Source organism: Hippichthys cyanospilos, chromosome 7 (assembly GCF_059441005.1).
Source record: "Hippichthys cyanospilos isolate Australia breed blue-spotted pipefish chromosome 7, RoL_Hcya_1.0, whole genome shotgun sequence".
Classification (NCBI taxonomy): domain Eukaryota; kingdom Metazoa; phylum Chordata; class Actinopteri; order Syngnathiformes; family Syngnathidae; genus Hippichthys; species Hippichthys cyanospilos.
In genome coordinates this window covers 21,256,424-21,269,791 of record NC_142375.1, presented here as the reverse complement: position 1 = coordinate 21,269,791, position 13,368 = coordinate 21,256,424, and the positions used below count along the sequence as shown (strand labels likewise).

The 13,368-nt window shown below is 40.3% G+C and overlaps 1 protein-coding gene across 3 annotated transcripts in view; it reads right to left on the bottom strand.

Annotated features, from left to right (window-relative positions):
- Positions 1-1,482: 1,482 nt before the first annotated feature.
- Positions 1,483-13,368, bottom strand: part of sh3gl2a (SH3 domain containing GRB2 like 2a, endophilin A1) — a 29,047-nt gene continuing 17,161 nt past the window's right edge. The window contains exons 2-13 of one of the 3 annotated variants that reach the window (XM_088419098.1): positions 13,318-13,368; positions 13,161-13,233; positions 12,932-13,075; positions 11,259-11,392; positions 11,034-11,192; positions 9,300-9,403; positions 9,107-9,225; positions 8,012-8,026; positions 7,846-7,857; positions 7,636-7,647; positions 5,429-5,440; positions 1,483-4,233 (exon numbers count right to left, since the gene is read on the bottom strand). The exon at positions 13,318-13,368 is cut by the window's right edge and continues 18 nt beyond it. In XM_088419098.1, coding sequence (XP_088275224.1) covers positions 4,037-4,233; positions 5,429-5,440; positions 7,636-7,647; positions 7,846-7,857; positions 8,012-8,026; positions 9,107-9,225; positions 9,300-9,403; positions 11,034-11,192; positions 11,259-11,392; positions 12,932-13,075; positions 13,161-13,233; positions 13,318-13,368 — 1,032 coding nt within the window. In that variant the 3' untranslated portion in view covers positions 1,483-4,036. The remainder of the gene's footprint in view (positions 4,234-5,428; positions 5,441-7,635; positions 7,648-7,845; positions 7,858-8,011; positions 8,027-9,106; positions 9,226-9,299; positions 9,404-11,033; positions 11,193-11,258; positions 11,393-12,931; positions 13,076-13,160; positions 13,234-13,317) is intronic. The other 2 variants (XM_088419099.1, XM_088419100.1) reach the window with 2 other exon arrangements.

Genomic DNA, 13,368 nt, shown 5'->3' with positions numbered 1-13,368 from the left:
ACTTTTGATACGTGCGGTACTGTATGTCTTAACGTCTAGCGCCGTCATCACTGACAGGCACAGGCGGTTAAATTTGCATGTAAATAATAAGGGTAATGCGTGTTTAACAAAAAGAAGTGAGTGTTGCATGTAAAATACTTGATGAGTCGTGATGATGGATCACATCAATGCGGTTGTGGGCCACCCACCGGGAGGAGGCTTCCGAAGAATGCTTTTTACTTTCCAAACCCTACACGCACACATTTCGTTTGACAAATGAAACAAAACCTGAAAAAAATATTTATCAGTTCATATGGTCAGCCTGATGATCTTGTTTGATAAGCCCAAAAAAATCCCTTTAAGTCTTTGGGGGAAAAAAAAGACTTACTATTCGTCGTTGTTTACATAGTTGTTTTCTGGGGAGAAAACAAAACAAAATAAAACCCCAAAAAAACAAAACCGCCTTGAAGTACATGATTTTTTTTTTCAAGAAAAAAAACACCTTATGGTTATTTTTTATGGGGTAAAAAATACTTTAATACTGGCCGTTTTTTTATGTAAAAAAACAAATCATGCTTCACGGTTTTACAGGAAATAAAAAAAATGCTTTCTGGTCGTCTTTTCTAAGGAGCAAAATGCTTTACTATACATGGTTGTTTTTTTTTTTGAGAAAAAAAGCCTCATTATACACGGTTTTCCGAGGAAATAAATGCCTTACTTGTTCGTTTTAATGAAAAGACGAAAAAAGCCGCCTTTTACGTGGTTGTTTTTAAGAAAGACTGAAAAATTAAAAACACTTTATTGTCAATTTTTGTGAAAAAAAATTCTTACCAAAAAAAAAAAAAAGCCTTACAATACATGCATCGTTTTTTTTCTGGGAAAAATGCCTTACGATACATGGTTGTTTATTTCAGAAAAAAAAACCCACCTTACTCTATGCATGTAAGTTTTATTAAAAAAAAAACAAAACGATTTACTGTAGATGCTCAGTTTTATGAGAAAAATATGCTTTGATACATGTTTGTTTTCTGGCAGAAAATGCCTAACATTGACATCTAGTTTTGAAAAAATGCCGTAATAATATATGTATGTTTTTATGAAAAAAAAAAACAAAAAACAAATTTTCATGAAAAAAAATACCTTCTTGCATGGTCATTTTTGTGCCCCCACCCAAAAAAGAGTTTGTCATAAATCATATTTTGATTCCTAAAATTTTCCGTTTTCCAATTTTTAAACAAAAATGGGAGCTGGTTACTTTTTGTTTCCTGGAGACAGCAACACTGCCTCCTAGTGGACGGAGGAAAGGATGGCTTTCCAACATCCAGATATTGTCTCAATAAATAAACGCTTGTTCAACACTTCACAAAAGACGATTAAATATTTACAAATCACTTAAAAAAAATGCACACACAACAACAATAAAAAAAATGCATAAAAATCAAATATCTTTATGGACATGAAAAATAAAGTGAAAATCGTGGTTGTATCAGCCGTACCACAAGCTAGCACATTTCTCTCTTTATTGGACTCAAGGACATGGACTTATCACATTGTTGTGGTCTATACATCGAGCATACACTCTTCATATTCAGTGCAAGAATAAAACAAAACAGAGAGAAAGAAAAAAAAAACAATCATGTGCAGCACAGAGAATCTGGCCTTTCTGTCTCATATATATATTTACATCTATATAATCATGTCAATACTTTGCCGTGGTTACAAAAATAAGATTACGTTACTGTGGGTGAGCGACTACACACACGCGCACGCACGCAAATAAAACACACAAGTAGCTGTACAGTCCTCATTGAGGGCAGAATACACACCATTTTTTTTTAAGTCAGAGAAAACCAGGGAATATTTTAAACCTTTTAATCGAAAGGAAAAAAAAAAACAACTGAATTGCCAGAAAAGTGCACTGACCGTTTGGAAGTTGTGCTTCCCTTTGGATAAGAAACGAAAACGAGGCGCTAAACGAAAACCCCCCCCCCCCCACAAAAAATGAGCGGACCAATCAGAATCCACCTAGTGGTCGTGGCAAGAACTGCTTCTTTTTTTTAACATGTCCGATTGGCCCGTATTGGACCGGCTTCGTCCAATCACTATCCGCGGGTGTAATTACATAATTCATAACACATTTAATACATACATCTTCCCGTCGCTTGAATCCAAACAAGACCAACGATACGGGAACTTTCCAGGTCCATGTTTGGAATCGCGCTGGTAACCATGCCAACAACATCACAAATTTCCCGTCATAAAGGTTTTAAAGGCATAAAGTCCTTCATGGGAAAGTTACGTCTATTACACAAGCTAGCAAGATGACATTAATGGACGCTAAAGGGTTAATATGTCACAATCGTAAATCCAGCAAGACCCCACCAAAACAAAAAAAAAAAAAGATCCGGTTTTTCTTACATTACGAGAAAAATCTTATCGGGCTATAGCGAGGATGCGGCGAGGTAAACAAAACAAGACATTCAGCTAAAACGAACAAAGCAGGAAAATTTTACCTTAGGTTAGGTAATTTTTTCAAACACGAATTTCAGTTGCGGAAAAAAAAAACGTTCACAAAGAGCGTACGTACTGTAGTTTTCTTACGTTACGCCGCAAATTGCATGTTTTTCGTAAAATCACGTCACCACTGATCACTGACGAAATCAAAGTTCGAATAACTGATGTCCGATGTTGACAACGAAAAGAAATAACTTTGCTGTCGTCTCCGACGTAAATTTTCACAAGAGAATATCTATCGAAGTGATGTCGAAATAAACGGATATTTTGTACGTCATGTAACGAAAAATGTCGGATATATCATTACGAAAAAAAAAAACTTCCTTCAAAGAACGTCGAATAAAACGTCATATTGCTACTCATATTTTGCACCATTCGCATTACATCACAGTTTATGTTTTTTTTTGTAAAATCACATCAAAATTCACCGGCTTGGACGTGGAAAGTCACACTCGCGGATACAATTCAGATTTTCTTACGTTAAAACTTCATAAAATCACATAATGAACTCGAAGTGGACTGCCACGCTAATGGAAATGCTTCGGAATCATGCAGAAATCAAAATGGCTGCTTTTTTTGTTGTTGTTTTTTTTAATCGTTAACTTTGGCGCTCGAACATCGTTTCACGGCATGTTGAAAAGATTTACAAAGAATGCCAGTTGTGTCTCTGTTTTGCACTTGTTTTTGTTTCGAACGCAAAAATAAAAATAGTAACACCACTGATTTAAAAATAGAAAAATGTTCGCAATTTTATTTTTGAATTTATTTCGTCGCTGCTAATCGTGGGACCTGACACATTCATGACAATACTTCAGAACCCCAAACCCCGCAAAAAAAAAAAAAAAAACAGATATTCTGTATACTCGTCGAGACACCTAGCGCCAAAAAATTTCGAGATATGGATGTAGTATGTTTCGTTACAAAAAAACATCAATTCAACAAACGTTACATGATGTATTTTTTTGGAGTGAGGAGGCACAAAATAAAATCGTATTCTTACCAATTAAAAAAAAACGATTCGGGTGAAACGCGTACTTTTTACGTCACGACTTTCACCTTTCGGAAAATTCGGGCGCGGTCGCCCCGCATGCAAAAATAAAAATGAGCGCTCGTAAATATTTTGGTGTCTGAACCGCATTTGACACGACATGCTGAGACGACTAAAGTCCCAAATAAAAAAACAACCAAAAAAAAAAGATCGGAATGTCGTTATAGGTGAAAAACACTCGCTAACAAATATGATTCACGCAGTTTTGTTTGTTTTTTTTTTCTCCGGAGAATAATCCTATCTACCGCGGTGGACGTTCACTAAGTACGGTGAGAGACATTAAATTGGGGGGGCGGGGTAAAATTGATGATATGGGGTTTCTCGGGGGAGGGGCTACCACACGGATGCAGAATGGAAACTTAGCGACGGTTGCTCGCCGCTTTGTTGTTGCATATAGCGGTCGGGGCTCCTTAAGTTGGGTTCAGTCGGGAATGCCAGGTTGCTTCGGGGAAAACATTTGTTGGCCGTGACCGCCAAGAGCAGGCGGGGGGCGCTCTAGTGCGGCAGGGGCACCAGGATGTCCACGTAGTTGATGGGGAAGAAGCCCGAGTTGCCGTGCAGCATCCCCTCGTACCAGTTCTCGTCGATCTTGTTGGTCAGGGTGATGATGTCGCCCTCCTTGAAGCCCAGCTCGCCCTCGTTCTCCGGGTCAAAGTCGTAGAGGGCGCGGCAGCACGGCTGGTCCATGGGCGCTGTAAAAAATAGCGGCAAACTGTTGGGTTACGAACAAAGTCATTACGGGCCGAAATACTTGGGTCTATCTTCCTCAAGGTTCTTTTGTATGAGACAGAAATTGGGCTGTTTTGTATTAAACAGCCCAAAAAATTGGGTCAACCTGACCCAAATGTTGGGTTGGTACTTTTTTGACCCTTATTCGGGTTGATTTGAACTGGTTTTAGAGTGTGCATTATTAAAAATCTCAGGTTTAAAAATAACCCAACGCTGGGTTCAAATGGGATTGAACCAATATTTGGGTCTAACTTCCTCAAGGTTCTTTTGTATGAGACGGAAATTGGGCTGTTTTGTATTAAACAGCCCAAAAAATTGGGTCAACCTCACCCAAATGTTGGGTTGCTCCTTTTTTGAGCCATATTCAGGTTGAATTTAACTGGTTTTATAGTGTGGATTATTAAAAATCTTGGGTTTAAAAATACCCCAAAATAACCCAACGCTGGGTTCCAATAGGATCAAACCAATATTTGGGTCTAACTTCCTGTTGGGTTAGTCCTTTTTTGACCCATATTCAGGTTAAATTTAACTGGTTTTATAGTGTGCATTATTAAAAATCTGGGGTTTAAAAATACCCCAAAATAACCCAACGCTGGGTTCAAATGGGATCGAACCAATATGTGAGTCTAACTTCCTTTTGGGTTGGTCCTTTTTTGACCCATATTCCGATTGATTTTAACTGGTTTTATAGTGTGCATTATTAAAACTCTTGGATCCAACTGATTTTATTATATGGTTCAAATTAATAGCGACATTTTTTGGAAAAAGCATTAATCCCCCTGTCAAAAATTCAGCCCTCCTGAATCCAATCCATGCCAATTTCTATGGTCCAATATTAATGAATTCAAACTTGGGTGAAAGCAACCCAATCTGCTCAAAATGGTCAGCGACGACAAAAACAAGTATTTTGTACACAGCTGGGTTAAAAAAAAAACACACACACGCTCACATACACACCCACTTTGGTCAATTTTTTTTGTTTAGTACAAAAAGGCACATTTTTTGCGTTGTTTTTGGCATAAAAAGCTCAATTTTGGGTCTATTTCACCCCTTTTTTTTAACCCGTAATTGTGGTCTTTTTGACTCAACTGTTTTCAAGTGGTCAAAGTGTGTGTGAGAAACAAATAGAAAACACAATAGAAAAACAGAGGAGCTCACCTGGTGACCGAGCTGAAGGCAAAAGGATATCCAGCAATGCCAGAAGATAAAGACAGAGAATGAAAATGTTAGGAGCAACACTGCCACCATTGGCGTTGGACACATGGTGACGACTCATTTAAAGGTGCAGTTTGACATTTTGGTCAGCAAAAGTGGAGCCCCTGCTACACTAAGCTAACCTGCAACACAAATCACCCCCCCAAAAAAACAAATGAGAAATAAAAGTACATAAAAGAGAAACACAATCGTTACAGGATGAAATCAGTATAAAAAAAATGGATATACAGTGAAACCTCTAGATACGAATTTCATCTGTTCCGGAGTGCAGTTTGTATCCTGAATCGTTCTTGTAGTGAATCACATTTTACATGTAAATTGCCTAATTTGTTCCAAGCTCGAAATAAATGGCGTATTAAATTTGATAATATTGTACCTCGCCTTTCAAAAATGCGATGTTCGGTAAACGTCAGCCAAAAGACCGGAAAAAAAAAAATGGTTGTACAGAATATTTTGAATTTCGCTTGAACTTTAATAAAAATAAAACAACGGAAACCATTGAAAATGTAATTTTCATTAGATTTTTCCTAAAAAAAATGTCTGTAAAGAGTGGCTTTAATTAAAACTTAATGAAACTAACTTTAATTAAAAATCTGAAAACATTGAAACTTTAATTTTAATCAGATTATTCTTGGAAAAAATAGCTGTACACGGTAGCTTTAATTCCATGAACTTTCATTAAAAAAAAAAAAAAGAAGAAAAATAACTAAGGACGCCAGCCTGACTGAACGTCGATGAAAAAGTTGGAAACTAGCAAGCTGTACTGTACAGCCAATAGGAGAGCAGGACAATGAATGTGAGTGATTCCAACCAATGGGAGAGCAGAATACTGGTACATTGGTATGGCGCGTTTAATGCGTGTGGGAATTTCAAGTTTTCTCTAGGAGCATGCGAGTTATCGCTCGTATATTGAAATTTGTCTTGGCAAAAAAATTTGGCTGAATTTTTACTGGTAATTTTACTGGAATTTTTACTACTATTTCGTGTACAGAAGCTTTCGTATCTCGGGGTTCCACAGTATTCAAATTGAAATAAACAGGAATAATAACAGGGGTGTCCAAACTTTTTCCTCTGGGGGCCATATTCAGAAAAACAGAACGCTATAAGGGTCACGTTATTGATGCATTCGTTTGAACTAAATTAACACTGTAGCAATCAGTCAAGCAAATAATCATATATTGGCTGTATAATATTATTTTTGAATAATGCCTTGTGAAAGTGGCTACGGAGTTCAAAACTTTGCAGAAATTAAGCTTGCAGAAATTGGGTTTTTGCCTCGTTACTTTACGTGCAAAAAAAAGTACAAAAAAACTAAAATGACAATGTCATCACGTGGCCCGTAAAATGTGGGTGGTGGGCCGAAAATGGCCCCCGGGCCATAGTATGGACACCTCTGCCCTAGAAAGTAAATACAAATGGCAAGCATTACAATACAAATGAAAAAAAAAATGGATTATAAAAGATTAGGTTAAAATGTTTGAAAGCCCATTTGTTTTCTGCATATTTGTGATTTTAATTTGGAGGGGGGGCTCCTTGCACCGTCCCCTAAATGTCAAACGTGGAACAAAAGACAAACCGAGGGAGAAACAAAGGGGTTAGACGGACAAGCAAAGAATAATTACCGTATTTTCCGCATGATAAGGCGCACCTAAAAGCCTTCCTTTAAAAAAAAAAAAAAAAAAAAACTGACGGTGCGCCTTATAATCAGGTGCGCCTTATATATGGATCAATATTGCGATTGGGATTCGTAAATGGGGAATGAACTGATAACGTTTCCTTTGTGTGTTTACAGTTGAACAAGGTTGCTCATATTGACATTGAGTTATTATGCTATTGAGAGTTTATTATTTGAGTTATTTTTGTTATTACTTTGAGTATTACTATATTGTGATGGAAAACATTTGAAAATATGTCATTAATTGAGGGTGCGCCTTATAATCCGGTGCGCCTTATATGTGGAAAAGGTTTTATAATATGTCATTCATTGAGGGTGCGCCTTATAATCTGCTGCGCCTTATAGTGCGGAAATTTCGGTATAAAAAAACAAACAAACAGTAAAAGACGAATCCGCACAGAGAGGAACCTCCACTGCGTTCAAAACGAAAACATTAACGGACGAGGAAAGACTCCCGCCGGTCGCTCGTGCTCACCTGGAGATCTTGCTGCGAAGGGCAAACGAGAACAGAGGTCAGACCCGAAAAATGGAAAAAATCACAGCGGAAGCAATGGCGGACGAACAAGTGAAATGGTTTGAAAATGAGCGAGCCGAACGGAGGCGGTTTCCGCGCCGGCTCTCCAAACAACAAAAGTGAGGCGACGATGGGAGGGAATGACGCGGAACCTTCTGCGTTTTGTCTCACCTGGAGACCTCGCTGCGAACGGGAAGCGGCGGCGCGAGCGAGCGGGCGGCAAAGAGAGAAAGGGGGGGAGGGGAAAGACAGCGAGTCAGTGGGAGCGCAGGATGGCGCCCGGGTCAAAGTGAGACGGGAAGTGACGGGTACGCGCGTGTGACCTACGAAGGCTCACCTGGTGACCTCGCCCCTGCACGGGTCAACATAACGCATAAAAGGAAGAACAAAGAGATAAGGCTTTATTTGTTGGGCAAGGAAAACTTTGAAAAGGGAGCTGGCAGGAAAAAAATAGCGCGTATATGTACATATATATTAGGGATGAGCGAGTACCGATACCGGTATTGGCCACCCGCCCCCTTGTGGACCTTTTAAGAAGCGCAACTTCAAATTGGAAGAAGAAAAAAGGGGCAATTTGTGGTATCGAACATCCCTAATGTAAATAAATACAAATTAGAGATGGACGAGGACTAAATTGGTGGCCCGCCATCTTGTGGACGTTCTATGAATCGCAAGTGCAAATTCGAAGAATGGGAAATTGACAATTTGTGCAATCGAACATCCCTGATGTATATAAATACAAATTGGGAGATAAAAAAATGGACAATTGGTCCATCCCTAGTGTAAATATGTACAAATATAAAACAGGCATGAGCGAGGACCAAATTGGTCGCCCGCCATCTTGTGGACGTTCTCTGAATCGCAAATACGAATTGGGAGATAAAAAATTGGACAATTGGTCCATCCATAGTGTAAATATGTACAAATATAAAACAGGCATGAGCGAGGACCAAATTGGTCGCCCGCCATCTTGTGGACGTTTTATGAACAGCAAGTGCAAATTGGAAGAATGGGAAATTGACAATTTGTGCAATCAAACATCCCTCACGCAAACAAATTAGGGATCGAACATCCCTAATGTATATAAATACAAATTAGGGATGGGCGAGAACCGAGTTGGTTGCCTGCCCCCTATGGACGTTTTATGAACTGCAAGAGCAAATTCGAAGAATGGGAAAAGGACAATTTGTGCAATCGAACATCCCTAATGTATATAAATACAAATTAGGGATGGGCGAGAACCGAGTTGGTTGCCCGCCCCCTATGGACGTTTTATGAACTGCAAGGGCATTTTAGAAGAATAGAAAATTCACATTTTGTGCTATCGGACTTTCTGAATGCAATTCTATACTTGTATTCATCAGGGCTGACCGAGGACCAAATTGGGAGTTCATTATATTAATAACTGCGATATTGTTGGGTGCGCACTCACCCGGAGAACGAGCGCTGTGGATGCCCCCGTTGTGGTTCTCGCTGACGGAGGAGAAGTCCAGAGTGGTGCGAGGCTTGGCCACGTACTCTTTTCGGGGCTTGTTGGAACAATCCTTTATCCTGCGCGGTTCACGTTTCTGCCATTAGGCTAGCGCTATCCGACGGCGGCGAGCCAACGTTGCGCAAGCACCGACCGTTCGTCGATCTTGCCGCACAGCTGCGTGAGGATCTCGGCGGCCCGGCTGTGATATTCCACCTGGGCGTGGACCAAGGCCGCCAACTGGCTCACCTGCTCGATCTGTCGAGACAAAAATGGGGATCCGACCTTGTCCGAGCGTTACGCTAACTTTACGTAAAAGTAACGGTTTGCTCAACATAGTGTCCTTTAGAACTTTTTGGAGATAAATTCGTAGATCTATCGATCGATCTATAGTTTTTCCGCTTTGGCGCAGCGGTTAGCGCCTACTGCACAAAGTCAGCTGGGATAGGCACCAGCAAGCCTGCGACCCCTGTGAGGATATACGGCTCGAGAAAATGGATGAATGGATGGATGAATATATTACCTTCCTGTATTTTCCGAACCATGAGGCTCGAATAAAAGCTTCGGATAGTGACGCGAGGGTAACGACGCTAACGGTGATTTCTTGATTATCTCCAGCTTCGTTTCCATAGTAATCGTGATCTTACTTCTCCCGATAAAATCAGCGGCAATCTTGAGACCCATGGCTAACCCATTCAAGTTTGAATTAAGCACCAAAATACACAATAAATACAATTTCGGAATCACTCGCGCGACATCAAGGCATTAGCATATCGGCATTTTAGTGACATCGTGACGCCGACCAATAGCAGACCAGCATCTTAGTGACGTATGAGCACGGTGCGACTCGCAGTCATACGCACGCGCACTGACCGAAGTTTGAATTTTGTATTTATTGCCGATGCCGTAAGGCGGGAAAAACGCTGTAACCATGGGACGAAACAACATTAGGGACGTCGTAACACGGGGGTTCACTGTATATGATATTACACTTGCCTTGGTAGACATTAAAACCATGGGAAGCCCAAGGGGCTTAGCAGTATAAATATAAGGTAGATATTAGTGCAAATACAGTAATCCCTCGCTGTATCGCGGTTCATCTTTCGCTGCTTCACAGATTTTTTTACAGTGTGGATATTTTTTACAGCGCATTGTGCTCGGAATCCGGATTGGCTCAGGGGCTTTACTGTTGTCTGTAAATAAAATATTGACGCTGTACTGTATTGTTTTTTCACTTGTCAATTTATTCCAAAAGGCAAGAGGATCCAAAAGCTTGTTTTTGTCTCTCCTGTGTCTCTCCTCTAACTGCCGTGTGCGAACGTGCAAGTAAGCACATTTGATTGACAGCTTGGGCTCCGGGAGCCGATCACGTGACTCGTAGGCGTGCCGAAAGCAAACGAGCACACTATTGTAGACACAGACAGCAATGGAGAAATGCGCAGCTTTGGTAATCTGACCAAGATTTCTTTTGCAATAAATTGAAATTACAAGTGTATTGTTATGATATAAGAGGCTTCACTTTAATTCGATGTCCGGGCATATCCGTTGATAAAAATCTTGCTCAGAAAAAGAAAATGTATTTCTCATAAAGAGGTATAGCTGGGACTGTGAAATACGTGAGTGGCAATGTTGCCAACTTTGTATTACTATATTAAAATGATTGTTTTAAACAAATTTGGGGCTTTAAAACAGGTTTTGATTTTTTGTTTTATTCTATAGTTTAGCATTGCATTGTGAAATAATTAAAAAAAAAAATAAAGCCGGCTACTTCACACATTTCACTTTACGCATGTTATTTTTGGAACGTAACCCCCGCGATAAACGAGGGATGAATGTAAAGGCTCCATTTTTTTTTCCTCTTCCGTCGATTTGACGGGCTCACGCTTACGTCGCTCTCCAGCAGATTGAACATGCTGACTTCGGCGATGTCCTTGGACTCGTCGAACTTCTCCAGCGCTTGCTTGAGCTCGTCGTCCGTCACTTTGCCCTGGCGCTTCTTCTTGTAGTCAAAGTCCAGACGCCGGCCCTCCATTTTCTTCAGGTGATGCTGCCGGACGGCAGGGAAGACGTTCGGGCGGGCGTTGGCGGACGTCGTTTTTCGGCCGAAACCAACCTGGATCTCCTTGAGGTCTTTCTCATGGAGGTTCTGCAGCGGGTCGATGAAGTTCTGCTTGACTTCCATGTCCAAGGCGTCTTTCACCTCCGCCAGCTCACGCATGCACTCCCCAGCGTCGATCAGAGCCAGGCCTGATCAAAACAAACGAACTCAAGTGCAAACTCGGACCCCTAGTCGAACTCGACGCCGTTTCTTTCGCCGTTTTTACGGACGTTGGACTCGCAATTTTTTTTTTTAAACCTAGGCCAACTACTTCAAGAGGTACTTGAATTTTTTTCAGATGATAGCAACATGACCGCTAACCTAACCACAACACATACTGATTGAGTAGGTAGCGGGGCCTTTATTTAAGCTAATATTAGCTTCCCAAAATAAAGAACGCCCCAAAAAACAGTATTTCTTCATTATCCAAAATGTATAACCCGTCACTGCAAATAATCTATAGAGGCTCATTTTTCATGCTCAAATTAACCAGTAGAAGGCAGTCAAGCACTAAATGTGCACAGTCTGCTCGTCAAGAAGAAGAACAGGAAGTTATTGACCTCATAACTCACGTTCTCAAGTTTACTCATGGAATGTTGTTGAATCATCGCGTGTAAGTGACTTTAAGGATACTTTTACATGTGAAATGTACATATAACATAATCTATGTGTGAACTAAATGGTAGTTTGTGTTTGTTAATAGCTAGCGTGCTAATACTGAATGCTAACAGTTTAGCCTAGGCACATTTTGTTGGTGTCTAATGATTCGCGTTTGATATCAAACGACGAGTATTTCTATCCACTTACTTCAAGTCACGCTCAAGCCTAAAAAAGGATTCAGTCAATAAAAAAATCGAAAAAAAAAAAAAAAATGGAAAGCCAACGCGCCAGTGAATGCCGAATGAAAGACTGTCAAAAGTGACCAAAGTGCCCACCTCTGATCATTTGTGGTTTTGTTAAGTTGTTTTCTCTTTTTGGTTACTCTGATCACTTAAAATCTAGTGCCACTCTGTGGACATTTGTAGTGGGGTTTGACATGAATAGTGATATGCTATCACTAGTGCTTGCAGAGCTGACTCAAGCAAAATAATTCGACGGCAACCGCGTATTATACTAAACATGCTACCCATTTCTTAAATGGATAATGTGTAAGATTTAGACAGTTTTTCACGACGGACAGCAGGGGGTGCTGCAGTCGCTGCATTTACTATTGTTTGTAGCTATTACAAACATGGCCGCCTCCAGAGAAGTGCCACCCCCCCATGTAATATAATTTAATTATACTTTAAACATACTGTTGGTCATTAGGAAGACATTCATTTGCATTGTTTTGAAACTTACAATCATTTCATTTATTCCTTTCTCGTGAAAAAATGGTCTAAATCTTACACACTGTCCCTTTAATGTGCCAAATATTCAATATTTTGTTGAACGTTGGTGTCGATGACTGTTTTGGTCCTTTATGGAATCAGATAAATCCCATTTACAAGCATATAGGAATAAGCACATGATGCCGTTTTGAACCTCTACCAAAATTTTCATTTTTCGCCACCTACTGTTTTTTTTTTCATGCTTTTGTTATGTCAATTTGAAAAAATAGAGTTGTAATTTTAAAACAAAGTGTGACATTTTTGCGTCAGATTCTTATATCGGCCTAAAATCCAGCAATAATCCGACAAGCCTCTCACCGAAATTGGACTCCTCGCCGAGCTCGCGACCGAAACGCTGCATGGACTCTCCCAAGATGGCTTCTGTCTGGGTATAGCCGGGTCCCTTCTCCTGACCGCGCATGCGAGACATGGAGTTCATCATGCTCATCTTGGCTCTGGTGGCTACAAAAAACAAAAAGGAATCAAATAATATTTGAATTGAAAAATGTTAGGGTCTTTAGAAGATTTCATTGGTGGGCCACATCACCTGGGTTGGGTTGCAGGTATTCCGTGGTCTTGGTTATGATGTCTAAAACTGCACGGGCGGTGGTGTCCACCTTCTGCGTATGGAAGAAAAAAACAATAAAAACGTTGCTTGGAATGTTCGTAAACGCGCGTCGTTAACGTCGGAAGTTCTGTCTCGCCTTTTCCATTTCGGTGAAGTCCTCATCGAGCTTGGTTCCCTCGGCTCCGCC